The 27,125-nt window shown below is 50.6% G+C and overlaps 1 protein-coding gene and 3 long non-coding RNA genes across 8 annotated transcripts; 2 read left to right on the top strand and 2 right to left on the bottom strand.

Moving 5' to 3' along the window:
* The first annotated feature begins 751 nt into the window (after positions 1 to 751).
* On the top strand, positions 752 to 7,003 carry Fgf8 (fibroblast growth factor 8). Of its 4 annotated transcripts, XM_087659651.1 has the most exons (6): positions 1,068 to 1,160; positions 1,261 to 1,489; positions 1,826 to 1,912; positions 2,143 to 2,323; positions 5,549 to 5,655; positions 6,538 to 6,997. In XM_087659651.1, exons 1-6 carry the CDS (start codon positions 1,129 to 1,131, stop codon positions 6,826 to 6,828), a joined length of 927 nt encoding a protein of 308 aa, XP_087515777.1. In that variant the 5' UTR covers positions 1,068 to 1,128; the 3' UTR covers positions 6,829 to 6,997.
* LOC147997135 (uncharacterized) lies at positions 3,084 to 6,702 on the bottom strand. Its single transcript, XR_015655461.1, has 4 exons — positions 6,532 to 6,702; positions 5,309 to 5,621; positions 5,057 to 5,207; positions 3,084 to 3,430 (listed from the first exon to the last, which is right to left on the bottom strand). It is a non-coding gene; the product is annotated as an uncharacterized LOC147997135 (long non-coding RNA).
* A 5,440-nt stretch (positions 7,004 to 12,443) lies between the features above and the next one.
* LOC102550220 (uncharacterized) lies at positions 12,444 to 25,335 on the top strand. Of its 2 annotated transcripts, none has more exons than XR_015653450.1 (5): positions 12,444 to 12,517; positions 12,971 to 13,152; positions 13,891 to 14,193; positions 16,273 to 16,358; positions 24,782 to 25,335. It is a non-coding gene; the product is annotated as an uncharacterized LOC102550220 (long non-coding RNA). The 2 variants fall into 2 exon arrangements; XR_015653449.1 differs by having other exon boundaries at positions 12,453 to 12,517; positions 12,979 to 13,152.
* On the bottom strand, positions 21,800 to 24,916 carry LOC147997134 (uncharacterized). Its single transcript, XR_015653451.1, has 5 exons — positions 23,567 to 24,916; positions 23,308 to 23,359; positions 22,629 to 22,785; positions 22,276 to 22,358; positions 21,800 to 22,020 (listed from the first exon to the last, which is right to left on the bottom strand). It is a non-coding gene; the product is annotated as an uncharacterized LOC147997134 (long non-coding RNA).
* Positions 25,336 to 27,125: the final 1,790 nt, after the last annotated feature.

Here is a 27,125-nt window from a genome sequence, read left to right as displayed (position 1 = left end):
GCTGAATGTAGTTATTTCTTTCTTTCTTTTTTTTTTTTTTTTTTCGGAGCTGGGGACCGAACCCAGGGCCTTGCGCTTCCTAGGCAAGCGCTCTACCACTGAGCTAAATCCCCAACCCCGAATGTAGTTATTTCTGCCCCTGCTAATTGCTCAGTTTTTAGGTGGGAAGCAGTGGTTGTGGGTCCTACCACATAGACTCCTCAAGGTTCCTCTCAAGCTTCAGACTAATGGGAGTTGGATGGGGACGAACAGAAGTAAGGCTAAAGGTGATAATGGGGTGGCAAGAGGCTTTTCTCCCTCCCAGAGCCTCTTTGGAAACTGCGAGACAGGAAACCAATAAGGTTGAGTTCTCTGAAAGGTGAAGGCACCGGGTACCAGCGGCGCCCAAAGGACGCTCAGCACCCGGGCCAGTTCACTATGTTAGTTGCCGCTTCCAAGAGGAGCGAGTGAGGCCGAAACACACATTAGGCGACTCAGAGACCTTCGAAGAGGCCAGAGATAAGCAGATCCCGACCCCACGCGGAGAAACAGTTCTACAGGACTCAAGCGTACGGGTCCTCACCAAACATGCTGTCCCAGGCAGCCCCCAGGAGCGCTGGAAGAGACAGGCAAGGGTAGTGGGAGGCGCCCACGCCAGCGGCTCCCGCCCCTCCCGCGGGTCCCTAGACCCCTCCCCTGGGCCAGACCCCCCAATCCCAGCTCTGCCCGCCGCCCCGCCCCGGGCCGCCCCGCCCCCGCCCCGGGCGGCGACCCGGCCCCAGCGCCCAGCCCGGGGTGCGGGCTCCGGCCGCCCGCCCCGCGCTCCCCCCTCGCGGCCGGTGCGGCGCCCCCCGCCCCTGTCCTCCCCCTCCCTCCACACCCTCCCACCCACCCCACAGGCCCGTTACCCTCCCGCCTGCTCCGGCTCCTGAGCAGCCAGCGGCACCGGCTCCGGCAGCGGCGCAGAGGGAATCGGCGCGCGCGGCGAGCACGACATTCCACGGGACCCGCCGAGCCGCGTCGGGATAGCCGCTGGGCTCCCGCACCCCGACCTTCCTCGGCCTCCGCACCTTCGGCCTGTCCCCCCGCGGCTTCCAGTGGGACGGCGTGACCCCGCCCGGGCTCTCGGTGCTCCCGGGGCCGCGCGCCATGGGCAGCCCCCGCTCCGCGCTGAGCTGCCTGTGAGTACCGCGGTCGCCCCCGGGTCCCCGTCTGCCAGCGCTCGCCGAGCCCTCTCCGCTCACCCCGCGCCTCTCTCCTGCCCGCTTTTGTCTCCCACAGGCTGTTGCACTTGCTGGTTCTCTGCCTCCAAGCCCAGGTAAGGAGCGCCGCGCAGAAGCGGGGGCCGGGCGCGGGGGACCCAGCTGACACTCTCGGGCAGGGACACGAGGACCGATCCTTCGGCCAGCGCAGCAGGGCTGGAAAGAACTTTACAAATCCAGCCCCAAACTACCCCGAGGAGGGATCTAAGGAACAGAGAGACAGTGTCCTGCCTAAAGTCACAGAGCGAGTGAGTGGAGAGACTAGAACCCAAGGGTCTTGAGCCCAGCGACTCTCAAAGGCGCGCTAGCCAGTTCGGGTGGGTGGGAAGGCTACCTGTAGCCACACCTGGCCTCCTAAGAAGGCGGGAGCCGGAGTCAGCGGGTGTTCCTTGTCAAGGGTAGTTGGGATGTAGTTGCAGCAACTATCCTCTCCGCTGCTCTCTGGGGAGACGTGTGGCCGGTTTGGGCCAGCGTGTTAACCTAGGCCCTTTACACTCTCAACATTTGCTCCGTAAATTTGTCTTTATAAATGTCACGGGTCGGGTAGCGTTGCCTCGCTACTTAAAAGCACCCTGCTCCTCTAGGAAGGCCCGGGCGGGGGGCCTGCGCTGGGCAGGGAGCCCGCTTCCCTGCTCCGAGCTGGCCGGGAGCCCCAGGGTGTTTCCCAACAGGTGGGTTCAGACTCTCCTCATCCCGGGTTTATCCATCCATCCTGGGTGGGTCTGCGCGACTTCCCCGCGGGGGTTGGTGGCCTGAGCCGGCATGTTGTGGGGATGCCCCCAGTCCCTGCTGGCTGCCTGGCGCGGCGGGAGGGGGGTACAAGGGCAGTGGGGACCAACTCAGGGCCCCTGGGCGGAGTAGCATTATAATGGCGTGCTGTGTATTTTTCAATTTCCTAAAGGTAACTGTTCAGTCCTCACCTAATTTTACACAGCATGTGAGGGAGCAGAGCCTGGTGACGGATCAGCTCAGCCGCCGCCTCATCCGGACCTACCAGCTCTACAGCCGCACCAGCGGGAAGCACGTGCAGGTCCTGGCCAACAAGCGCATCAACGCCATGGCAGAAGACGGAGACCCCTTCGGTAAGGCGCATTCCCCGGACCCTGGAGAGGAGAGGTCGCTGTGAACCTCGCCGCTCCCTGCCAGCCCCAGCTGCAATGGGAGTCCTGCGGGCTCCCCAGCTGAGAAGGGAAGGAGTTAAGGCAAAAAGGTGCCTTGGGGTCAGCTGGAGAGAATAGTGGGGAAGGGACCCTGGGGAGGACGGGGCCAACAGGTGCCCTCTCTTCCCTGCTCCGCAAATGAATGAAACCAGGAGTCTCCCTTACAACCTCCCCCTCTTCACACACCTCTTCCCAGCTGCAGGTGGAGGCAGAGGGTTCAGGGGAGAGGCCCAGATTTAAGGGAAGTTCTTGAAAGAGGATATGTCGCCAGGGCCCACAAAAGGAGAATGGGAAAAAGAAAGTAGAGAAATCCCCCAGTTTGCCCAGCTTTAAAAAGGGAGATAGCGGCTAACTGATCAGAAGAGTCAACTGCACAGGGAAGCTTGGCCCTGAAAGTTAAGACTCCCGGCTCTACTGCGGAGACCCCAGGGGGCTGAGTCGGCTGGCGGCTCCCCGTAGGGTTGCTGAGAACAGGGAGCTACTGGGGCAGGGGTTGAGAACTGATTGATTTCTAAAACATTCAATATTCCTGTCTTGAAATGGGGCCAATTTCCAGACTCCTGGATGTACCACAAGGAAGGCAAAACCCTCTGGGTGGCTGGTGTTTTTAGAGAGCGGAATATTGTGAGTTTAAAAACCTTTAAATGATGACCAACTTAAACAAGCATGAAAGGAGAAAGGAAGGCTCTATTAAAATGTAATAAAAGGACAAGGCATTTTAAGAGCTAAGGAGAAAAATGAAGAATGATATAAAACAGAAAAAGAACGAGGCTTTCTTTCTTTTTTTCAGATGTAGAGTTTGAAAGGAGTTGCAAGTCTGTAAATGTTAAAAAAAAAAAAAAGGCTCGAGATTGTTCTCGAGGAATCTCTGGAGAGACCCCCGCGTCTGGCAGAGCGATTAAAACTCTTCTTACTTTCACCTTTTTTAACATTTCCTGAATACTTTCTCCTCTTCTCGAGCCAGTTTGGGGGATCGAGTATGTCTCGCTGCATTTTTTCAGCATCGACGTAGCTGACTTCCCTTCAAAGCTAGAGGAGGAGACATAATTTTCCTGGGATAAATCTGTCACTGGGGTGGAAGAATAGGTTCGAAATGTTAAGCTTTCCAAAAGCCTGGTTGGGAAAGCCTCTGTAAACTGCCTGGCCAGGCTCCCCTGATCGATCCGAGGAGACCGAGGGGGGGGTCCTTCTGGGTGGGGGTGGGGGCAGCCTGCCTGGTGGCCGCGCTCCCCCGCTGGGCTGGCAGCGCTGGCCTTCAGGTCCTTTGTCCCTCCAAATTGGCTGCTTGCTGCCCTTCTCAGTTTCCCAACAAGAAAAAGGAAAGAATGCTGGGCTCCTCCAGAGTTTACTGGAGCAAATGGCCTAGCATCCTTGGGTTCTGGGGTGGGAAGGAGAAGCTAGGCTGGCAGTGATGGAATTGGTCTTTAGGCATTAGAGAGGTCAGATGCCACTTCGTTCAGACCCAGAGGAGGCTTCCAGGATTTCTTGGTTTCTGCCTGAAGGGCAGAAGTTTGAATCTGGGCCTCCAAAAGGCCCATGAAAGAGGCATTAAGGTACACAGACTGAAGAAAGCAGAGGAGAGGTCCCAATTGCTACGTCAGGAGCCGAGAATGGGCAGAGGTACCCACTCTGCAATATGATACTCGGCTGGAATCCTCAGAGCAGGGTCCTGTAACCCCCTCTAGCCGGCATCTTTCCCTGGCCATGAAGCAATTGCTTCTTGCTTTACAAAGCAGACATGAGAGGAATCAACAGTTTGCCTGGAGAGGTGAGCAGAAGGAGAGGTAAACAGTTGTTCCTCCCAGCTGACTTTGGGGACAGACTGAGGACTTCAGCTTCTGCATCCCACTTTTGTGTCTATGTGAAATAGGCAATCAGGGGCTAGGCATTGTGAGGCCTTCCCTGGTGGTCCCTGTGCCTCCTTACCACTGGTATTGGTTGTATATAGAGAGCCACTTGTCAAGATAGGACTGCTTTCTCAAGGAGGAAAAGGTCTGGGCTTTGAGGCGGGGCAGGCAGGAGACGCAGTCTCTGCTGCTCCACCATCTAATTCAGCTCTTCCTCTCTCCTTGGGAATAGCCTCTAAGAGAGCAATTATAGGAAGAGGTGGTTGGGAGCAGCTTTTGGGGCAAGCAGGCTGTTCATGTGAACAGGAAGTAGAGGAGGGCACAGAATTCAGCCCTGAATTCTGAAAGCTTCACCTCTGAAAGCTTTGGCCAATGCCTAAGAGACCCTGCTATAATGGAGGTGAAGAGAGAAAAGACAATGATGAGTTGTCAGAGTCTGTACGTGTTGGAGCTGGACTCCAAAGATTGGCAACCTGAAGGAGAAGGGCAGGATCTGAGTCTGGTTCCAGACAGCAGGCTGCTAAAGTCTGTATAGGGAAAAGCACCCTCTTCCGCCTCTTCTCTGAGTCTCTTATTTTGAACTATATATGTATGTATGTATGGTGTGTGTGTGTGTGTGTGTGACCCCCTGGAATTAGAGTCCCAGGCAGTTGTGAGCACTGAACTTTGGCCCCCTACAGGAACAGCATGCTGGGCCATCTCTCCAGCCTCCTCTGCCATTTCTTGCAGAACAAGCCTGCCCAAGGGGTGAAGGATGGCCAGGGCTGGGAATTAGACCTGACTGGGAAGGAACAGTGGATGTTTTTACCTTTAGCTTCATGATAGGAGGTTACCACTGTTCCCAGATGTTCTTAATGATCTGTGGGGTGTGAGCTCATATTCTAGGTTGGAAGGATATTCAGAGACCTCTCAAACAGCTATGGAATCTACATAGCTTAAATTTTACTTGGCACCTCGACCTTAAAAAGAAAAGAAAAGAAAAAAGAAAAAGCTTCTAGCATGGAAAAAGGGGCTAAAGGAATGGAGATTCAATGCATCCAAACCTATCTATGAAACTTACCCTGTAAACTGTTATTTGTCCCAGACCCTTTGCAAGCCCAGAGGTGGAGTCTCAGGTCCTGAAGAGTCCATCTTCCTTAGGGCTATCCAGTGCGTCCGAAAATGGACTGGGCTGGAGCTGTGTTTTGTGTTTCTCGCCCTTGGAACGGTTGTTCCAGGGATAGGGTGCATCCCTGATAAAGCTATAGAGCACAGAGGTCACAGATCTACTGACCATCCATTCCCATAACTATCCTGACAGCAAAGCTCATTGTGGAGACCGATACTTTTGGAAGCAGAGTCCGAGTCCGCGGAGCAGAGACCGGTCTGTACATCTGCATGAACAAGAAGGGGAAGCTAATCGCCAAGGTGAGGCTCCAGAAGGGAAGTGGGGTTTGAGAGGTGGCATGGACTGACTGAGCCTCTCTAGTACACTTTAATCCCAGCAAGGTGAGTCTGGAGAGGCATGGATGGTACCTTGGTTACCTCAGGGTTTGCCTAATGATTAGACGGGAGGACTAAGAGAAAGAAACGAGAGAGAGAGAGAGAGAGAGAGAGAGAGAGAGAGAGAGACTAAAACCTATGAAGAAGATGGAGGAAGGCTAGGGAAGGGGATGGGGGTGGTGATGCAAATTCCATATATCTTTTTTACAAATCGCCAAATTGCTTTGCTATTATGTCCAATTACATGGTACCAGCATTTGGAATGTTCAGTAAGCCGCAGGCCCAGCCCCTCGGCCTAGCTCTGAAATGACCCCATTAGTCACGGCTCCTCTCCAGTCTCAAGCTCCCCACTTCCTAGGCTTCAGGGCCTGGGCCTCAGAGTCCCTCCTAGGCTTCCCCTCCCCCACATAGGGTGTCTGTCCCGGGTGAGTGGGGGGGCTGATTCTGAGTCCAGAGATGCTGGGGAGTTGGGGGGCAGGTGGAGAAACTCCCGCAACCCAGGCCAGACTGGTGGGCAGTAGGCCAGAACAGGCAGGCTTTGGGCCCCTCTGCCTCGGGCCCAGCCCCTCCGTGGAGAGCCATGTGTCACTGCTGCCCAGGAGGACAGGAAGTTGCCGGGTGGGCTGTGGGTTGTGAGGGATTAGAGAACGGGTGCCCGGGTAGGGGGTGGGGCCGGGCTCAGGCTCCCCTTGCCATCTGCTGGGGTGCCCACCTGCTGTCTGGGGCCGCTGGCCCTCTGCCTCACTAGGAGGGAGGCTCTGTAACACCTCGTCTGCCCCCTCACCCCTACCCCCCAACTACCTGCAGAGCAACGGCAAAGGCAAGGACTGCGTGTTCACGGAGATCGTGCTGGAGAACAACTACACGGCGCTGCAGAACGCCAAGTACGAGGGCTGGTACATGGCCTTTACCCGAAAGGGCCGGCCCCGCAAGGGTTCCAAGACGCGCCAGCACCAGCGCGAGGTGCACTTCATGAAGCGCCTGCCGCGGGGCCACCACACCACAGAGCAGAGCCTCCGCTTCGAGTTCCTCAACTACCCGCCCTTCACGCGCAGCCTGCGCGGCAGCCAGAGGACTTGGGCCCCGGAGCCCCGATAGGCGCTCGCCCGGCCCCTCCCTGCCTGCCTGCGGACTCCAGCGAGAGCTCGGCCGCACTGCGAAGGGGAGGAGCTGGGGAGCTGCCTTCTAGTTGTGCATATTGTTTGCTGTTGGGTTTTTTGTTTTGTTTTGTTCTGTTTTTTAAACAAAAGAGAGGCTCTATTTTTGTATTCCACTGGCTGTGGTGTCTGTCTTCTTAGCTCTCAGGAAAGCCCACTGGTGACCTAAGGCTGGGTTGCTCTGGGGCTCCCTGGGGTGGAGGGCTCTCTAGTCTGAAGTCCCAGCACTGGCAGGGCACCTGGTCAGGCCAACCAAGGCCACTCTGTACCCCAGGCAAGGGTAGGGAGAAAAAAAAAAGATTAGGCCTAGGTCAGTCCCTTGGGGTGGGTGTCAGTGAGGGGTGGTTGTGTACTGGTTACTATTAAATGACTAAAGTGTTAATTTAACTTGCATAGTAGAAGTGTGTGTTGGAGCTTGAGTCCTGCCAGGAATAGCCCCTTCCTACGGTGCTGTCCCAACTGCAGGTCCAAGGCCAACCTCCATCTAAGGAACTGTTTGCCAGCTTTCTCTTCTATTCCACTGAAAGGGTTTTGTGGGGAAGACAGCTAGGGGGCACAGAAAGAGTCTGAGCTGGCCTTGGATCTCTCAGATGGGGACCACCTTGCTCTAACACTTCCCAAGCCCCAGGGCCAAAATGAAGCACATGCTGGAGTCCTCTGTGGGTGACAGGTTGGGAGCCCCTTTGGCTCTGTAGCTCTAATCTATATGAGTAACAGGACAGAGGCCATAGAACTGATTATAGTCTATAGAACCTGACTTCAAAAGCTGAAGAGCAATTACCCAGTGTCCAAGGGGTTGGGGGTAGGGAGCACTGCCTAGGCTGCTGTTGACGTGGCGCTGAGTCAACTTTGGGAGAGCCAGGCCAAGGCTGTGAACAGAAAGTGCCAGGCTCAGGTGCTCCCCAAAAGCTTAAAGCACAGTTGCCCTTGAAGAGGCCAACCTGAGGGACCCTGGCATTCAGGAAAAAGAGCTAGGCATAGGCAAGAGTGGAAGAGAGGCCTTGGGATGAGCAAAGGAAGCTCAGAAGCAGGACCCCGGGGCCCAGAGCTGGCCCATTCATTCTTCATACACAGAGCTTCCATGCTGGCTCCTATAGCCCGGCTACTACAACAATCTGGAAACTTCCTTGTAGACCCCTTTTTGGCACCTCACTTGGCTTGGGTTGGGGCAGCCAAAGGCTTCCTAACCATGGGGGCATTCCTCCGGAGTTCTTCTAGCCCAAGTCCTGGGATCAGCCTTTCTAGGTCGATCACAATTGCCGAGGCTCACTGGAAAGCATGAAACAAGAAGCCGCAGAATCCTCACTCAGTCCCTGTCTACTCATCCCAGGGCCTCTGGGTAGAGCGACTCTTCAGGTGCACAGACACTGGGGGTACGGAAGGGGCTTCAGCTAGCCGTCTTCCAGCCCCCCCCCAAAGCACCCGGTGCCTTGTTCTCTGCTCCCCTCCCCCTTTAATTAATTCTGGGTGAGCAGCCTGGCTTTATTGTGCGAGGAGCTGGGGTCTCACTGTGGGAAAAGTCACACCTTCTGAGCAGCTTCTGATGCCATGCAAATGAAGGGACCGGTCAGGAAACGCTTTCATCTGCACGGTCGCCTGTCCAGCCCCCCAGCCCAGTAATTACCCACATGTCATTTGTTTAAGAGCAATTCCTGGGGAAAGCCACAGGGTGGGAGGGAGTCTAGGGGGTGATGGAATGTCAGGCCCTTCGCCTGTGATCCCCGCTACAAAGTGAGGCCTGGCTGGGCCAAGGGTGGTCAGTGGCTAGGCCAAAGCTAAACCTCTGGGCTGGGAGATCAGAGTCTTCGTCACATCTAGGTAGGGGAGGTGAGCAGGCGAGAGCGTCAGACCTGCCTTCTACAGGGGGAAGAGATGCCCTGCAGGGGAGAGGCCAGAGAGGTGGGCAGGAAGGTGGGAATCTGCCCAGGCTGCCTGAGGCTTTGGGAAGGAGTAGGCCCCCAAGCCAGGGACCCATGGGAGCCGAGCACAGAGCAGTAGGATGAAGCTAGGCCAGAGCACCCAGCAATTTGTTTATCTTTGAGTTGCTGCCTCCACAGAGCCCTCACTAATGGGGTTTTACAGCCCACTCAAGCTGCAACTGGCCAAGAATCAATCATTACCGTACTTAGTGGTTTGATAGTTAACAGCCTGAACTGAAGCCAAACTGGTTGTTAACTGTGATAACAACTGATTTCAAGGGGTTATTGCCGGCCCAATATGCTTAGCCATTTATTTTGGGGAAAACAAGCAGGGAGCTGTAGCAAGGCCCAGAATAGGGAGGAGGACAGAGCTTATTCTCAGCCAAACGGCAGACCACTCTCTCCCTGGGTCAGCTACAGTAAGCTTAGTGACTCAGGCTCCCTTCTGTCCTTACCAAGTCCTGCTTGGATTCGTCTTTCTCACTTGTCCATTTTCTTTAATGGTGTCTCATGCAACCTGGGCTGATGCTGGCTTCGTTGTGTAGCCTCCCAGCATTGAACTCCTGGGCCTCTCAGACATTGTGTCTTTAGTGCACGCTCAGCTCAGGCCTCTATTCAGCAGGTAAGGCCAGACCCCTCACTCATCCTCTCCGCTGGGATTCCAGAACCATGCCAAGTCCAAATCAGAAGCTTGCGTTTCATTTCAAAGCCAACAAAGACCTGACCCAGGTCTTGGCTGGAAGGCTATGGGTCCTGTCCACCCATCCTGCTCTCCACATGACACCACACGGGCTAGAACACCACTGTGCAAAGAACCTCAGGGCTCCCTCTCTCCAGATGGACAACCCGTGGCTCAGCAGTTACACAGAGTCAAAGCTAGAACATTTCCAGGTCTAGGCTGCCTCTTGAGCACTGTAGGTCTCACCCTGATACTATTCATTCATTCAATAAATATTTACCAAGTGCCTATTATTTGCCTGACTCTGCTCTGAGCAGATGGGATAGGATAGGAAGTTAAAAAAAAAAAAAAAAAAAAAGCAACTCGAAATCTCCATTGTTTTCTGCTCAGCTTCTCCAGGGAAGGGAGGGGGGGGGCACAACCAAGACAGTGTATCAGACACAGATTCAGAGACAGGAATGAGTGGGGAGGGTGCCGACTAGCTTAAATAGCGTGATCAAAGAAGGCCTTGCTGAGAACTTCGTGTTTGAACAGACACCTGTTGGGGTGAGGCTCTCCGATTGGGGGGGGGCACCCAGGTAGAGGAACAGGTCAAAAACCAGAGGGAACCAGAGAGGAGACCAATGTGGCTGGAACCAAGGTGAGGTGAGACCTCAGGAGTTGGGGCTGAGGAGTGTGCTAAAAGGGCTGGAATACTGACTGAGTTGATAGCCCAGGGATGGCAAGGCACCCAGTGGAGGGCAGATCCTACAGGGGCCACTTTGGCTTAACCTTGGTGGGGGGACGTGGCACCCCATTGTGAGGTTACAACAGCACATCGACATGATGTGAAGGCAGGGATGTGAAGATTGCTGTGACTGCTGTGTGTTAAGTAGAGACAGTGGGGGGCAAGGGAGACAGTTACAAAGCGACAGAGAGAAGCTAAGTGATTGATAATAGTGGATTGGGAGAGGTGAGAAGCGATTGGAATTTGGTGGGGGTTTTTTTTTTGTTTTTTTGGTTTTTTTTTTTGTCTCTCTCTTTTTTTTTTTTTTTTTTTGTTTTGGGAGGGGCAGGCAGGTGGGTTTGGCTATGGTTTGGGTAGGAAGAGAAGGTGGCTAGGGATACCTTGGAGGCTTGAGCAACTGAAAGTGCTCACCATGGAGTTGCTGTTGGCTGAGAAGGTTCCAGGTGGGGGCCACTTTACAGGGAGGCTCTGGAGTTTGAGCTGACTCAGTATTCCAGAGGAAGAGCAGTGAGTGGGGAGCTCCTCGGATCTGGAATTCCAGGGCGAGGTCTCATTCTTGTGCCATTAGGAGTGCTGAACAGACAGCAGTGCTCAAAGCCAGAAGACGATGGAGTCCCAGGGAGAGTGGGAGCTAAAGGAGGAAAGACCCATGTTGGAGTCTTAAGCCTCGGAGTGGAGGGGAGAAGGAACACTGACAAAGATGGAGGAAATGTGGCCTGAGGGAGGGTAGGGACCCCAGGAGACTGCTACACACTGCTGAAGCAGGAGGAAGAGCCCCGTCAGAACCTGGAGTTTAAGTGGTCAAGAGTCTGATTGCCCATTAGCTTCCCCTACCCCTACCTACCAAACCCAGAGCCAGGGAGTGACCAAAACTGAGAACTCTCATCTGGAGCCTCCTGATTCGTCTAACAAACTCAGTTCTGATTCACTCAGTAGGTCCTGCTGGCTTTTCTTCCAGAACACTCTCTTGTCCAGTCCATCCAATAGCTTGTCGGTTGCTACTGCTCTCCAAGCCAGCTCTGCTTCCCTTTCCTGTTTGTCTAATGAGTCACTATATAGGCCTAGCTGGCCTTGAACTCACAGAGGGTCTCTGTCTGCCTTTCACATGCTGTGATTAAAGACAAGTGTCTTGTTGTCTTGTTTTTTTGGAAACGAGAGTTTACATACTTAACCATGGCACAGCTATTGGGAAAAGAGTCTTACTAAGATGCCTAGGCTGGCCTTGAACTCCCTCAAGATCCATAAGACCTTGAGTTTGAAATCCTTTTGCCTCAGCTCCCAAGTAATAAGGTTTACAGTCGTCCTACTCTGTTGCTGTGATAAAAGCAGCTGACTAAAAGCAGCTTGGGGTTGGAAGGGACGTTTGTTTGGCTTACAGGCTCTAATCCATCATTGAGGGAAGTCAAGGCAAGGGCTTAAGTCAGTAACCCAGAGGCAGAAACTGAAGCAGAGACCCCGGAGGAGTGCTGCTCACTGGCTTTCTCCCCGTGGCTTGATCAGTTTGCTTTTTTATACAACTCCGGACCTCCTGCCTAAGGGCAGCCCTGCCCACAGTGAGCTGGGCCTTCCACATCAATCAATCACCAATCAAGAAAATTCCCTTCAGACAAGCAGACAAGGGCAGTAGGATGGAGACAATGCCTTACCCTTCTTCCCAGGTGACCTGCATTTCTGTCAAGTTGATACAAGCTAACCAGCAACAGGCCTGGCACCACCAAGGCCTGCCATATTCTCTATGTTAGTCTCCCCACTCTCTGGCATTTTCTTGGTTTCTGTGTACCTGGTCTGTCTAGCTGTACCTTCCCAAAGGGCAAGAACCTTGGTGTAACTTGCTCATTGCCTAAGGCAACGCCAGGCACAGCATTGCTGGCAGCAAATGCTGACCACCTAGCCCATCTAAAATATGCTACCTATTTATTTATTTATTTATTATTATTTTACTTATTTGAGACAAGATTGGGCCGACATAGAATTCACAACCTAGCCCAGGCTAGCCTTGAACTGTTGACAATCTTCCTACCTCAGTTTACTGAAAGTTGGGATTATAGCTGTGAGCCACTGTACCTGGTTCACACCTTTACGGTTTAACTAAAGGAGACCACAGACCCATTTTCCAAAGGCACGATAAATGTTCCCTAAGCTTGGACACATGGAGATCAAAGCAGGATCTACTGGGCTGGAAGTCTCAGAACCCCTCCAAATTCTGCTTCCTTGGTTGCATTGGGTTTCCATAGCAACCAAGGGGCTTCAGTAAAGATGGTGAATGGGGAATTAAAAGCCAGAGAGAGCTGAGCAGAGAGGAGGAGTAAGTGGTGGGGAGACAGATGGGGAGCTGGCAGGAACCCCAGGGGGATCCCCAAGTCCCATGTTATTGTGGAAGGTTGTGCCAAGAAGGTCCTTTTGGTTGCTCTCCTCCCCATCTGGGTCTCTCTGCATCCCAAGAAGTAACTGTCTGTCTGGACAGGCCCAGAGCTGATCGCTTGTGAGCCCCTCCCACTGGTTGGCAGATACTGAGCAAGGCCTGGACTCTATCCCTTAGTAAGAAACAAGAGGGAGCCCTGGGTTGACTGGGGAAACACTTGTTTCCCTTCCTCGCTTGGCTGTCCACGGGAGGAGTGTCAGGCACTATTCCCTGCTGAGCCTGGTCCTTTGCGCTGACATTTGGGGATCCTGGCCTGGCTCCCAGATCCTGGCCTGGTTAAAGATCAGATGGCTCAAGGGTAGGACCTAACTGGAAGGGCCTGGGTGCTACTTTGAGATATGCAGGAGAAGCCTGGAGGAAGCTTCAGGCAACCTGCCCCTCCCTCTGGGAAATCCCTGAGCATGAAGCCAGAGGATGACAGAACCTTCAGCCTGCAAGAGAGCCTGGGAGAATCCATAACGTCCACCAGCAGCCTGGACACCCTGTCCTGAGACCCAAGGCAGCTGTGTGGGGAACAGGTCAGTGACTTTCAAGGGGAGAAATGACCAGGGTTACCACCAGATTACATCTGTCCCTCTGTCTGAATGTACACATGGGAGACTTTAGGGAAATGTCTGGGACCTGAACTCAAGACAGAGCAGTCCCCCAAATGTCCATGGTCCCAAGAACCTCCACCGTGATGGACCTCACGGTATGTCCTCTAATTTAATAATTTCAATTTTTTCTTTTCTTTATTAAAAAAATTACTCTTTTAGAAAGGGTCTCACTATGTAGCCCCAACTGGCCTAGAACTCTTTATGTATACCATTGTCCTCAAACTCACAGAGATCCACTTGCCTCTGTTTCCTGGGTTCTGGGTTTAAAGGTATGCACCACATCCAGCCTTATCTACCAATCTATCATCTATCTATCTATCTATCTATCTATCTATCTATCTATCTATCTATCTATCTATATCTATTTATCTATCATTTATCATCTACCTATCATCTATCTGTCTATCATCTATCTACCTATCATCTAGCTATCTATCATCTATCCATCCTTCCATCTATCTATCCATCCATCCATCTATCATCTATTTATCTATCCATCCATCTATCTATCATCTAGCTAGCTAGCTATCATCTATCTATCTACCTATCTACCTATCTATCTACCTATCATTTATCTATTTATTTAACATCTATCTATCATCTGTCATCTATCATCTATCACCTATTTATCCTCCCCCCCCCCTCTCTCTTCCTTTCCAGTCTGGAATGGATCACTTGACCTTGGACAAAGGCTTCAGCTTCAACCACTTAAATTTGACAAACACCATCAAATCCTACGATATCTTTCTTCACAAAAGAAATCCTGTGTCTCATCCTAACAAATACCTGGGCTATACTGCACCCTTCCAACTTGACTCCTGCCCTGCCTCCTTCGGTTTCTTCTACAGCCTTCCCTGGAGTCACTACCTTCTACACAGTGCCTAAGAGCGAGCCCATGAAACATTCATGGTGGCTAATCCACTGTGGAGGACCTGCTGATGCCTGTCCTGATAGAACTGGCAGGTCAGTGGAGGCTGGGCTTGGGCTCAGGTTCCAGACACTTCCTTAAAACTGGTCCTGATCCTCCCAGGGGAAAGTTGGAGGTTCAGATCCTGAGCTGCCAGCAGAGCTTCCTGTGCAGGGAATGTAGCAGCCCAGGGAGGGAGAGTGGCTTCATGGCTACCCACAAGTGAGGTGTGGTTTGTTAGTCAAGCATCTGACTAAGAACCAGGAGACCAAATGAGCCAAATGACTCAAGCACAAAAAGGGCCAGGGTCTGTGCTGAGTGAGAGGACGGGACAGAGCCTAAGTTTGTGGTATCTGGAATTTCTAAAGTTAACTTAGATTGGGGAGCCTGAGACAGCCTCAGCCTTCCTAATGTTGCCACCCTTTAATACAGTTCCTCATGCTGTGGTGATCCCCAACTATAAATTTATTTTGTTGCTACTGTGACTGTAATTTTGCTACTGTTGTAGTGTAAATATCTGATATGCAGAATATTTGATATACGATTCCTGTGAAAAGTTATTTGACCTCCAAAGGGCTTGCAAACCAAAGGTTGAGAACAGCTGGTCTGAGAGATAGGCCTGAGAGACCAGGGGATGGAAAGATCCTGGATCTGATTAGAGTTGTCAGGATCAATGTTTGTGTGAGTAGGGGAAGTGTCCAGCAGGTGCTTTAGGATGTCACTCCTTGGAACAGTGGCCTCTGTGGGGAGGGATTCTGGGATAGGAGCTGGGCCACCTGAGTAAGGACTCAGGCTTGCAAATTGATACCACTCAATGGTACAATAAGAAGCTGCATTGTGTCTCCAAGGAGGCTGCTTTCTTGGGAAACAGTTCAGTAGCCCGAGGGCCTGCGGTCACCCAGAAGCTGGAGAAGATCAAGGGCAAGTTTCTATGTGCCCAGGATGCCTAGCCTCTCTTTCAACCTTGCATTTACTCAAGCAGGGGTGTTTCTGCCTGGACCCTCGGCAGAAGCAAGAGGTTCAGATGTGGTGATTGGGAGACAGTTCTCCTGCTCGTTCTTAGGCTGGGGCATAAGCCCGTACATCTTGCTGCTCTGAGCCAATCTTACAACTTCTCCCTCTGACTCTCCGAAAAGCACAGGAGAGATGGGGAGGTTAAGTCTGAGTTGCCTGGAGTTGGGGGAAAAAATAGGGAGGAGAGAAACTTTAAGGACAGTGTGGATGGACCCAAGAGGTTAAGACAGGAAAGGGAGGGGCTGGATGAGGAAGGAGGGCTGGGAAGGAAGGCGCTCGGCAGAATCCAGTGAAAGAAGGAAGCCCCATGTTGGCTCTGCTGGAGGCAGTCCATCCCAGCTCAGCTCAGCTCAGCTCAGCTCAGCAGCTCAGGTTCAGTTTGACTCTCACTGCTGGAGGGATGGGGTCAGTAAGGCAAGGTCCCCACTGGGCTCCCAAACTAGTAAACCTGTAGTGGTCACACGACAGTGGCAACAGTCTGGGTAGCTCATACACCAGCACCAGGTACCCTGCTTGTCTGAATCACTGAAGTGGTCACAGAGAAGACAGGACGTAAGAGTTAAGTAGCTCTGAGAGTCTCAAGGAGTTCGTCTTTTCCTCCTTCCTTCCATTTTCCATTTTTGATTTGGTTTGAGGAGACAGGGTCTTTGTAGGCCTGGAACTCACCGGGTAAGCCAAGGTGGCCTCGAATTTGAGATCCTCCTGTCTCAGTGGCCTGAGGTTACATGTGTTGTACGCTGACAACTTTCATCTTTTCTGTAACGTTGGTTTTCTTGTCTAGAAAGGGAAGGACTTGGCTAGGTCACATGTCAGTGGAGTGCTGCCTTGTATGTGTACGGCTCAGGCACAAGTTCCCAGCATTGCATACAGCTGGGCACGGTGACACACAGCTGTCAATCCTACCACCCGAGAGGCAGAAGAGGGAGGATGAAAACTTCATGGTTATCCTTGGCTAGATAGTGACTCTGAGCCCAACCTGTGCCAATAAATCAGGATTGAAGAGAGAGAGAGAGAGAGAGAGAGAGAGAGAGAGAGAGAGAGAGAGAGAGTACCAGTGAGACAGCTCAGCAGGTAAAGGTGCGTGCATGTCACCAAGCCTGACTCCCCGTGTTCAATTCCAGGCCCTACATGGTGGGAGAACCAAGCCCTACAAGTTGTCCTCTGACATCTACCAGTGCCATGGTGCGCCTGTGCACATGTTAAATAAGTGAGTATAATTTTAAAAGTTAGAATTTTGTGAGTTTTTTCCAGCAATAGAAACCGTCCTCTCCACAGGAGGCAAACCTAGACTGGAAAGGTATCTTGTAATATGGTTCTAATGTCTGCCTTGGCAGTATAGAGGTCCTTCCAGTGTTCTTGAGGTACAGCTGTGTGTGGCAAGAGGAGAAGGCAAGACTGAGCCCTTCAGGGTTCTTCCGGGTATTCAGGAAGTGATGCAGAGGACCCTCCAGCGAGGCAGAGGTGGGTGGGTGGGTTCTGGGCCATTCAGGGGCATTCTTAGGTCCCAAAGGAGAAGGCGCCTTCAGGATGACAAGTGAAACCCCCCAGCTTTCCTCAGAGCACCTGGGCTAGCAGAAATGTTCCCAGAGCAGCCTCTGACTCTTCCTGTGCTGACCACGAACACCTAGGTATTATCCCAACCAGAAACTTCCACTTGGAGCAAAGCTCCCAGGCATGAAACTCGAGCTGCCAAGAAGAGGCTCCTTAGCTGGGGAGTGGCTGGAAAGGGAGAGAAATCCTGCAAAGCGCTGGAAGCCTCAGAGAGGCCATGAAACCCTGAAGACAAACGACCAGGCAGTTGTGCTGCCCCTGCCTCCTGCAGAACCAAGGTCAGGGCCGAGACAGTGGGGAGTAAGTCTTGCTTCTAGGGGAGAGTAATTGGTACACCTGTGACCACGGCCAATATCCCCCAGGAGGCCTTCAGGGTTGGCCTGCAGTCACTCAAGCTGTCCCCTCTCCTCCCTGGTTCCCACCCCCCATACTTTCCAGCTGCTTCCACTTACTATAATGGGCTGCTGTTAACCTGAAGGGAAGGGCCAGCCAGGAACTCAGGGTCCTATGGTAGGCGATCAGGAAAGGGAGCCAGAGTCGACATCTAAACTCTCAGTTTACCGAAGGCCCAACAAGTGCCAGGCATGTGGCTCATGTGGCTCATGTCTGTGATCTAGGCAACAGTCCCACCGCATTTTACTGACGGGAAAACTGAGGCCCAGAGGGCATAGGCAATTGGCCACAGGTGATTGACCTAGCCGGGTAATACCTTATCCAGCAGGGCTTTCTGAGTATACAGGACTAATGGCTCTTCTGCCGAGTTGAAATCACTGCTCTAGAGCCCTAGAGGCCTGGTTAACGTCAAGGTAAGGCCTTTCTTTCCTTTCAAACTGTGGAAACAGGCAGAGGAACCCCAGAGTGCTCGTTTCTTTACTTGGGTTCTATGGCCCTGTGAAAGTTATTTCACCCAATGAGGCTCAGTCTCCTTATATGTAGCAGGGTTCACCATAGTATCTACCCACCGTGGAGTGCCAGAAAGAGAACATATCATATATAAAATGCTAACAACAGGGCTCAGCAGAATTTACACGACAAGAATTGAGCCCCTGGGAGAAAACCTCTAGGGAACTGAGTGGATCAGGTTCAATTTCTACCCTAGGTACAAAGACAGCAGGGAGAGGTACCTTGGTAGTCAGGAAGCCAGCAGGGACCCTTTCCATGGCCGCGAACCACTGAATCTTGTCACATAAACAATTGTGCTTAACAGACACTGAGTTGCCTTGACATGTCTCCAAAGGCTGAATGGGATTCCCAGTTCCTGTGGGAGGATCCTTAGAATCAAGCAGAGTTAGGACAAAGGAGACCTGGGCTCCTACACAGTCCTAACTTTGGACTCTTAACAAGGAGTCATGGACCTTTTGAAACTATGGACTCAGTCTCCCTCCAGCATCTATCCAAACTCAGCCTTCCTAGAACAATGGGAGCCCACCTCTGCTTGGCAGGAAGGGAGAATGCTGTGGTCTTTGGTCGTTTCCTGTCTCTCCCATCTCCCCCTCTGTCCTGCAACCCCCTTTTTTTTGGACAGGGTCTTACTATGTAGCTCCAGCTGGCTCTGTAGTCTAGGCTGGCCTATACTCAGAGATCCATTTGCCTCTGCCTTCTGAGTCCTGGAATTAAAAGGTGTATAGCATCACGCCCAATATCATTTCTTCGATATCTTAAGACTGGCATGTGGCTGCTGTCATCGGAGGCCTGGGGCTTCAGTTATAGATCTCAGGGTACTATGTTCAAGACATACTTGGAGAACACTTTCCCCACAACTGGGTTTGAGCCTGTTTCATAGAGGGCTGAGCGGCAGGACAACTTCTATGTTCAACCCTTACCTGTCCTGATATGGCATTGTCATCCACACAGCATGTGTTTGAGAGACATGCAACACACATTCATAATGTTAAAGTACATTTGGGATTTTGAACTAGGCTGCATGTATAGCTATTCCTGGTTGCATGTGGCCCACAAACCACAGAGTAGACACAGATGACAGAGAGTGGGGTTTGTGAAGGACTGATCCCACCAGCAAGCATCACAGCCTGTACTCTTCTTGTTCCTGGGATCTTGTTATCCAGCATGAGAAACAAGGTACCCTACTCTTCTTAGCCCCGGTCTCATAGTCTACCAGTTATTACAGTCATAAAGTACCAAGTGGAAACATTTCAGAAACAGACAATCCCCGCGTTTTATTTATTTTTTAAATTATTTTATTATTTGATGCGGATTGGTGTTTTGCCCACACATATGTCTAGATACCACATGCATGGGGTGCCTGAGAAGGCCAACGAGTTTCAGTTCCCTTGGAACTGGAGTTATGGATGGCTGTGAGTCTCCATGGAGGTTCTGGGAATCAAACCTGGGTCTTAAACACTGCTCCATCTCTCCAGCCCCAATTGGTAAGTTTTAAATTTCGCACAGTTTTGGTAGCATGATAGCATGATAAAGCCTTATGCTGTCCCACTCAGTCCTGCCTAGAACACGAATCATGTCTTTGTCCAGAGTATCCACACTGTATGGACTACCCGCCCGTTAGTTATTTAGCTGTCTTGGTTATCAGATCCACTGTTGTGGTAGTGCAGTGTCTGTGTCCAGGCGGCTCTCAGTACAGTGGTGGCTGGAAATTTCTCTAGATTGAAGAAAAGCCATGAAATTCTCTCTGAGCAAAAGGTTAAAAGTTCACAGCTTAATAAAGACAGGAAGACATTTTATGCTGATGTCTTTAAGACATTAAAAAAAAGAATGAATTGTCTATTCATGAAATTATGAAGGAAGGAACACCTATGCTTCTTCAACTGTGGCATCTCAGGATGCAAAAGAGGCAAGATGGCTCCAGAGGCATTTGCTGCCAAGCCTGACAACCTGAGTTTCATCCCTGGGTCCCACACAGTGGGGGGACATCACAGGCATCACTTAGCACCAGAGTGTCAGGTTGTTAAGATTCATTTGCTGTGGGTTGTGAACCATAAATGAGTACATTGGAAAAAGGACACCTGTCTGCTGCTCTGTGACTCAGACATGGGGACATTCCATTTGCAGAGGAGGAAATCAGAGTTCAGCAAGGCTAACTAAGTGGTCAAACCAGAATCTGAAGCCAAATCTGTTGACTCCAATGATGCCGGGCAAATCTAATGGGACAGTGACCAGGGACAGCGCCACCATGACGCTGGGAAGGTTTTGGCTGGGGGTGTTCTACCTAGTCAGAGAAAGGAAGCATGAAAGAGCAGAACCTTCCCTGCCCAAAGCCAGGAATTAGGTGGAATTCAGTTTTTTAGTCTGAGATCAACACTAGTTTTGAATGGTAGAAATAATGACCCGGACAGACCTTACCTCAGCTGCTGTATTAAAGCAGAAATTCTAAAATTTTGAGAACCACTGTGAAAATTGGGTGAATTAAAAGCATATTCCAAGGCTGGAGTGATAAGGCAGTGGTTTAGAGCACTGGCTCCAGGACCAGAGGACCCGGGTTTAATTCCCAGTTACAGGGAAGCTCTCAACTGCCTCTAACTCTGGCTCCTTGGATCTGACGCCCTCTTCTGGTCTATTCCGGCTCCAGGCATGAAGGCAGTGGCCAGGCATACACGCAGGCAGAATACATACGTATAAAATGAGTAAAACATGTAAAACCTTTTTTGAAAAGAGGAAAGGAAACGGATTGTTCCCGAGACTGGGGTCTCTTTCAGAGCTGTTGCTCTGATGGACTGGGGCACTGTTCTCCATTCCCAAAGTAGGGCTCATGCTATAATCATTGTAAGCAGCTAGAGTCAAAACTTCTAAAAAACAAAACAAAACAACAACAAAAAAAAACAAATAAAACCCAAGAAAATATGAATCCCCTTTGCAGGCTTAGAGATTTGCACTGCTCACTCGACTCCAGGATTAAAGTCAAATCTTTCAGCAGGCATGGGATTGTAACATCCTTCTAGACTAACCTTCTGCTTTAAAAAAAAAAAAAAAGGCTTCATCTGTCTGTCTGTCTATCATTTATCTCTATCACGTATCTATCATCTGTCTATCTAATATGTTCGAGTGCATGCCTCTCTCTCTCTCTCTGTCTCTGTCTCTCTCTGTCTCTCTCTCTCTCTCTCTGTGTGTGTGTGGGGGTGCATGGGTGTGTGTGTGTGTGTGTGTGTGTGTGTGTGTGTGTGTGTGTGTACACATATAGGCCAACTTACAGAGTTGCTTCTCTCCTTCTGCCATGGGTTCTAGGGTTGGCAGCAAGATTTCATCTTTATCTGCTGAGCCATCTGTTCTGACCTCCTTCTACTTCTATGGAAGGTTCTAGTAATTCAGATACTCCCACCTTACCCCCATCTTCCAAAGACCCCATGCTTTTCCATGTGTCTGCCTTTCCATGTGCTTCCTCTGCCTCAGGAAACTCCTGTGAGTTCTTCAAGCTCTCATTGTCTCCCAGGCAGTCTTCTGTGCTCTGGAACATTCTTCCCTTGTAATAGCCACTTGTAATTCCTTACCTAGACCACAGTTCTGCAAGCAGTCTTGGAGCTTAGTCAATGGTCCTACGTTTTCATGAATGAGTAAACTCTATTATGGAGGCCTTAGTGCTTGGTCCCAGAACTGTGGGCTCAGTAAGAGAGCAACAACATGATCTCTGGAGAATTGATCAGAGAGTTCTCAGAGTTTTGGATTTAGAGGTAGTGTTGGAGAAGATGGTAGCTTTTTTTAAAATACAACTTATATGACATTTATTTGTGTGCACAACACATGATACAGCACACAACTGAAAGTCAGAGGACTGCTTTTAGGAGTTGGTTCTCTCCTCTCCTCACATTGGATCTCAGGCATTGAACTCCTTGTCAGGCTTGGTGGCAAGCACCTCCACCCACTGAACCATCCCACCAATCCTATTTACCTCTTTGTAAGGGTTTGCTGTCTGCTAGGAGCTATGCTGAGCTCTTGTACTTCCATCCCACTGAGCCTCTTAATACTACTACAGCTGTTACTACCCTCTTGAGAATATTTTCTCCCCAATAAGTCATTAACTCCAGTTTGCAACTGAGGAAACAGGTTCAGAAAAGTGAACAGATTTTCTTCCTTCCAAAGCTGTACAGCTGGGATTTAAATACACATCTGTTGGCTTGTCAAACCAAAGCTCTTAAAAATTATTTATTTTTTACGTGTATAGGTGTTTTGTCTATATATATATGTCTGTGCACCACGTGGGTGTCTGGTGCTAGAGGAGGCCAGAGGAAGGTGTGGCTCTCCTGGAACTGGAGTTACAAACATGTGGAGGCTGGGTGTCGAATTTGGACCATCTTCACCGCTGAGCTGTCTCTCTGGCCTCTGATTCCTCCAAGTATGAACTTCTCCATCTGCATCATGGAAGAGCGTTATGCTGCCTCAGCTCAGCGACACTGTTAGCCTCTGGGTTTAGGAACAGCTTGGTACATAGTCTGGGGTCGCATAGGCAGGCTGGGTGAGATCAGTGTCCCAGCCTGACATATACCAATACCTCATCTGGGGAAGACTGAGGCATCAGTAACCGTTGGCTCATTGCTGTTTCTGCCACCACCCACCCTGGAACAAACTAGGCTAAGAAAGAACAAAAATATCAAAGCAAGACTGACCAGGGATCGGCTGGGTCTCCCTCTTTAGGACATAGGAACTCTGTTGGGAAAGTTTGTTGTTGTTTTGGAAACATTTTCATCACCTACAAGAAGTTCCATGTCTATTACCAGTCATTCTCCATGCTTTCTCTCTCCCCAGCAACAAGCACCCCACCCCCGACCCCCATCAGAAGGCCAGAAGGACTCCCATCTTGAGAACTGAGATGGGATTCTAGCCTGCCTTTGGTTAGCCATCAGCTTGGGAAGTGGTTTAATCTTATAGGCCTTCTTCCTAAGAGGCCAGGGATGTGGGCAAGAACACAGAGTCAGGAGGCAGGGAAGGCCAGGGTATCCTTCAGAAGCTAGAGCATTACCACAGCAGCGCAGCTTGTGTGCCGCCATTGCCAGGATCCTGATGTGTTGTCCCAGGGGCATGTCAGAGGAAGAAGGGATTGAAGGCAAAGGCATTGTTCTCCTCTTCTTGTAAGGGAGACCAAAAGAAGGTTCTGCCAACATAGTTCCTCCTGGATCCTGAAGCGATAGGCATCTAGAAATTCCCACCTTTGGAAAAAGTGACCTTGCCCCTTCTCAGGCCTCCCTGGGCTCAGTGCATGCTTCTGTATGAGGAGTGGTTTCACTCTCTTAATGCTTAAATGCCAGCTTCTTAGTCAAAGATCAACATTTTCCTCTGCCCATTTGAGATGATGTCTACAATGTATTTCAAAGCACATCTGGAACTTATGAAGTAGCTCAGGCTGGCCTTGAACTCATAGCAATCTTCTTGGCTCAGCCACCCAAATGCCAGGATTACAGGTAGAAGCCATCATACCTGGCTAAAAATGATCTTGAGCAAAGGAAAAAGTCACAAACTTCTTCATGTGTGTTTGCTAGTTGCTGCTGTTACATTGCCTACCTAGCCACAGTACAAACCTCACTGTTGTCTGGGCGAGGGCTGAGGATGTAACTCATTTGAGTTCTTGCCCAGAATGCATGAAGCCACGGGCTTAATCACAACATGAAACGCGTGTGGTGGGAAACACCTATAATACTCACATTCAAGAGGTAGAGGCAAGAATATCAGAAGTTTAGTTTTGAACATGAGACCCTGTTTTGAAAAACAAAACACAGCAAAACAATAAGGGGTGGTGTAAGGATCTCGAAGGTGATTAGGCAATTTTAGGAACTCACTACAAAAGAAGGGGTGCATTAAAAATAGAGTTCGGGGACTGGGATGGGGGGGTGGGGTGGGGGGGTGGAGACTGGGGTCAGGTGGGGGTGGGGTGGGGGTGGGATGGGGGTGGGAGATACTCACTCAGGTGGTAAAGCACTTGTCTTGCAAGCATGAGGACCTAAGTTTAGTCCCCAGATTCCACATAAAGATGCTGGGTGGGCATGGACATTATCCCAGCATGGGGAGGTAGAGGCAGGAGAACCCCTTTGGTTCACCAGTCAATCAGTCAGCTTAGCCTGACTGGGGAAGTCAGAGCCAGTAAGAGATCCTCCTGTCTTAAAGGAGGCAGGCAGTGTTACTGAGGATGACATCCAAGGTTGTCCCATGTCCTACACATCTGTGAATACACATACACCTGCACGTATACAAACACATGTGTCTTTAAAAAAAAAGTAGAACCCCAAGTGTCTCTGGGAAAGTTAGGAGCAGAAGAGCTAGAAGACCAAGAATCCCAAACTGTGTTGTCTCTAGAGGGCTAACAGTAGCCTGGGCATTCACGATGGGGGAGCTTCTAGGCTGCTGTAAGCTCCTTGGGGCTGTAAAGGCCGATGACAAAGAGTTCGTTCCCCATCTGTAGCTGCAGTAGCCACATAGCCGGCTTGAATCATCCCATCTTTTTCCAGGATAATAGGAATATGGAACCGCCTCACTTCTGGTTTCTTATCTTTGTTGTTGATACAGAATCCAAATACCACTAAGTCTACCCCTTTTGAGTATATAAGGGCTTTTTGGCTGTTGACAGAGCTGTGTAACCATCATCACCATCTAATCCTGTAACATTGCTCATCCCCCTTTAAAACAGCCCCCGCTCGTGAGCAGGCCCTTTTCCAGATCCACCCACTCTAGACATGTGGATGGAATCACTTTAGCATAGAGTCTTTGGGGCTCCTAGGCCATAGCAGGAGTCACTAATTCATCCTTTGAACACTAATATTTCATTCACCCTTCATGTAACCTTTGTATCTTAGCTATTGTATTGTGGACCAAAGACAGAGTCAGAGGCAGGAGCTCTGACTAGAGAGACCATTCTGTTGCTTCAGTGGAAGAGGTGGGTGGGGGTGGGGAAACCGAGGAGGAAAAGGTTCTAAACGTGTGGTTCTGGACCTCCTAGATGCCACTTCTATTGGCTCTGAGGTCTTAGCTTCCAGACAATAGTTATGGACAAATGTCAGCAGTCTGATCTAGTGCCGACTTCTTATGGAAACAAAGGGAAATGGGACTGTAGGCTGTAGATCTGAGCTTTGCTCAGGCCCCGACTTGGACAGTCCTGAACGGGTTCTCCCATTTTCTCCCTAGTCTCTACAAAATCATCATAGGGACAGCAAGGAATCCCAAAGCGGTTTGACTTGAACACACGTCAAAGAGTCTTCCAATAACTTCTGGGCCGTGCTATTGGACGATCTCAGATGCACACACTGGAGCAGGCTGGACCTCGGGAAAGGAAAATGGTTCACCACCTCATGCTTCAAGTGCTCATTGACCTGGGTAGTTAGTGTACTAGGCAGTTAGACCAGAATAGTTTGGGCATCTGTCATACTCTGTTAGTGGCATGAGGTCAAGGATGAGGGAATGGTATGGATGTTTCTAGAGATCCACAATCACTTACCTCATTTTGTCTAAGGGGTTGAGTTTTCAGGGTCTAGGATCTTTTAAGAAAATTTTGTGGGGCTGGAGAGATGGCTCAGTGGTTAAGAGCGCTGACTGCTCTTCCAGAGGTCCTGAGTTCAATCTCCAGCAACCACATGGTGGCTCACAACCATCTGTAATAAGATCTGATGCCTTCTTTTGGTATGTCTGAAGCTACAATGTACTCCATACATAAAATAAATATATCTTTTAAAAAAAGAAAATTTTGTTTGTTATTTTTTAAAAAGATTTTATTTATTTATTTTATTTATATGGGCACACTGTAGCTGTCTTTAGACATACCAGAATGAGGGCATCGGATCTCATTACAGATAGTTGTGAGCCACCATGTGGTTGCTGGGAATTGAACTCAGGACTTCTGGAAGAGCAGTCAGTGCTTTTAACCGCTGAGCCATCTCACCAGCCCTTGTTTGTTATTTTTAAAGTGCCATTCCTCCTACAATTGCAATACAGTCCTTATATATGTGGGGGCACAGTGTGCACCCCCTAGGGAAGAGGACGAAAGAATGAGCAAGTGATATGGAGCCTTGCACAGAAGTATTTCCTCTTCCAGGGACCAGTACAGCAATCTTGCCCAAGGCTTTGGAACCATCCTGAGGAGCTCCGCACCTCTAACTCTGGCAATAAGAAACAGTTTTGAATTGCCACCAGACCGCAGGCCAGCAGCGGGACCACGCAGAATCAGGGAGCCTGGCCTCAAGGGAATAGCGAGGAGGGCAGGGCTTGTGCTGGCTGAAAGCTGCAGACGGGTAATTTCCAAATGACCATTTCAAAGGAAGGTTAAATTTCTCCAAGATAAGAGGGAGAGCAGAGAGCATGCCTATATCTCTAACCCCCTGAGCTCCGGGCCGTGATAACAGCTGTGGGCTTGGAAACCTAATGCTGATGAAAGAGTTAAAGGGTGACTGCAGGCAGCTATCGGTGACACCCGCTCCAAACTGAGCATGCTCCCTGAGCGGCTGGGGACTGGGGTTACTCCATGAATAGAGGCCACTCTCAGGGAGATTTTCCAGGAACAGAATGGGGTCAGAGAGCCGCTAGGGGAACAATGGTTACCACCGACTAGCTGAATTTCTTACAATCACACACCATACCCCCTGATCAAATAGCTCCTTTGTCCGGCTCATATAAGAACATGTCATACCATGATGATTTGGAAGAATGACACGGGTTTGCCTTTCACAGAGATCAGAAGGGCTTGTTGTGCAGCAGGGGGAAAAACATCAGAGTCAAGGAAAACCTGGAGAATAAAAGGAGCAAATGGAAACAGCAACAATGCTGGCCGCTGGAGAGGCGGATCGGGCCTGGTTACCAGCAGACTCGGCTACCGGGCTGCTCTGCGGGGAGAAGAGCCTGCGGCTTCACAGCGCCCCCTTGGAAGTTTGGGATTAAGGAAAGGCAAACTGCTGGCAAAGGTGGCCGGAATGGGCTGGTGGATGCCGGGCTGTGTACACAGACCAAACAGAAAGAAGGAACCTGAGAGGTTTTGCTACCTAAGCTGTAGTGCTCTCCCTCTCCTCCTCCTCGTCCTCCTCGTCCTCCTCCTCGTCCTCCTCCTCGTCCTCGTCCTCGTCCTCGTCCTCGTCCTCGTCCTCGTCCTCGTCCTCCTCCTCCTCCTCCTCCTCCTCCTCCTCCTCCTCCTCCTCTTCCTCTGCGGTAGTTTTCATCTTCCTTTTTTCCTTCTTCTCCTTCTCTTGCCTCCTCTTCCTCCTGTCTTCCTTCTCCTTCCTTTTTTCTTCTCTTCCTTTTCTTCTTCCTTTTCCTCCTCTTCCTTCCTCTCCTTTTCTTTTCTTTTGAGGGTCTTACAGACAGGGAATTTACTATGTTAACCTGGCTGGCCTGGAATTTGTGGTAATCCTCTTGTCTAAGGTTCGCAAGTGCTGAGATTTTGCAAGTGGGTGCCACTATGCCCACCCAAGTCATTGTTTTTAATGGCCAGGGATACTGAAGCCTGGTGCGCAACAGTGGCTTGGTGGTCTGCTGGTTTTATTGA

The sequence above is a fragment of the Rattus norvegicus genome, chromosome 1 (genome assembly GCF_021556685.1).
Source record: "Rattus norvegicus strain SHRSP/BbbUtx chromosome 1, alternate assembly SHRSP_T2T, whole genome shotgun sequence".
Lineage (NCBI taxonomy): Eukaryota > Metazoa > Chordata > Mammalia > Rodentia > Muridae > Rattus > Rattus norvegicus.
Note: the sequence above shows the minus strand (reverse complement) of the source record. Positions and strands in the feature narration are given on the sequence as shown.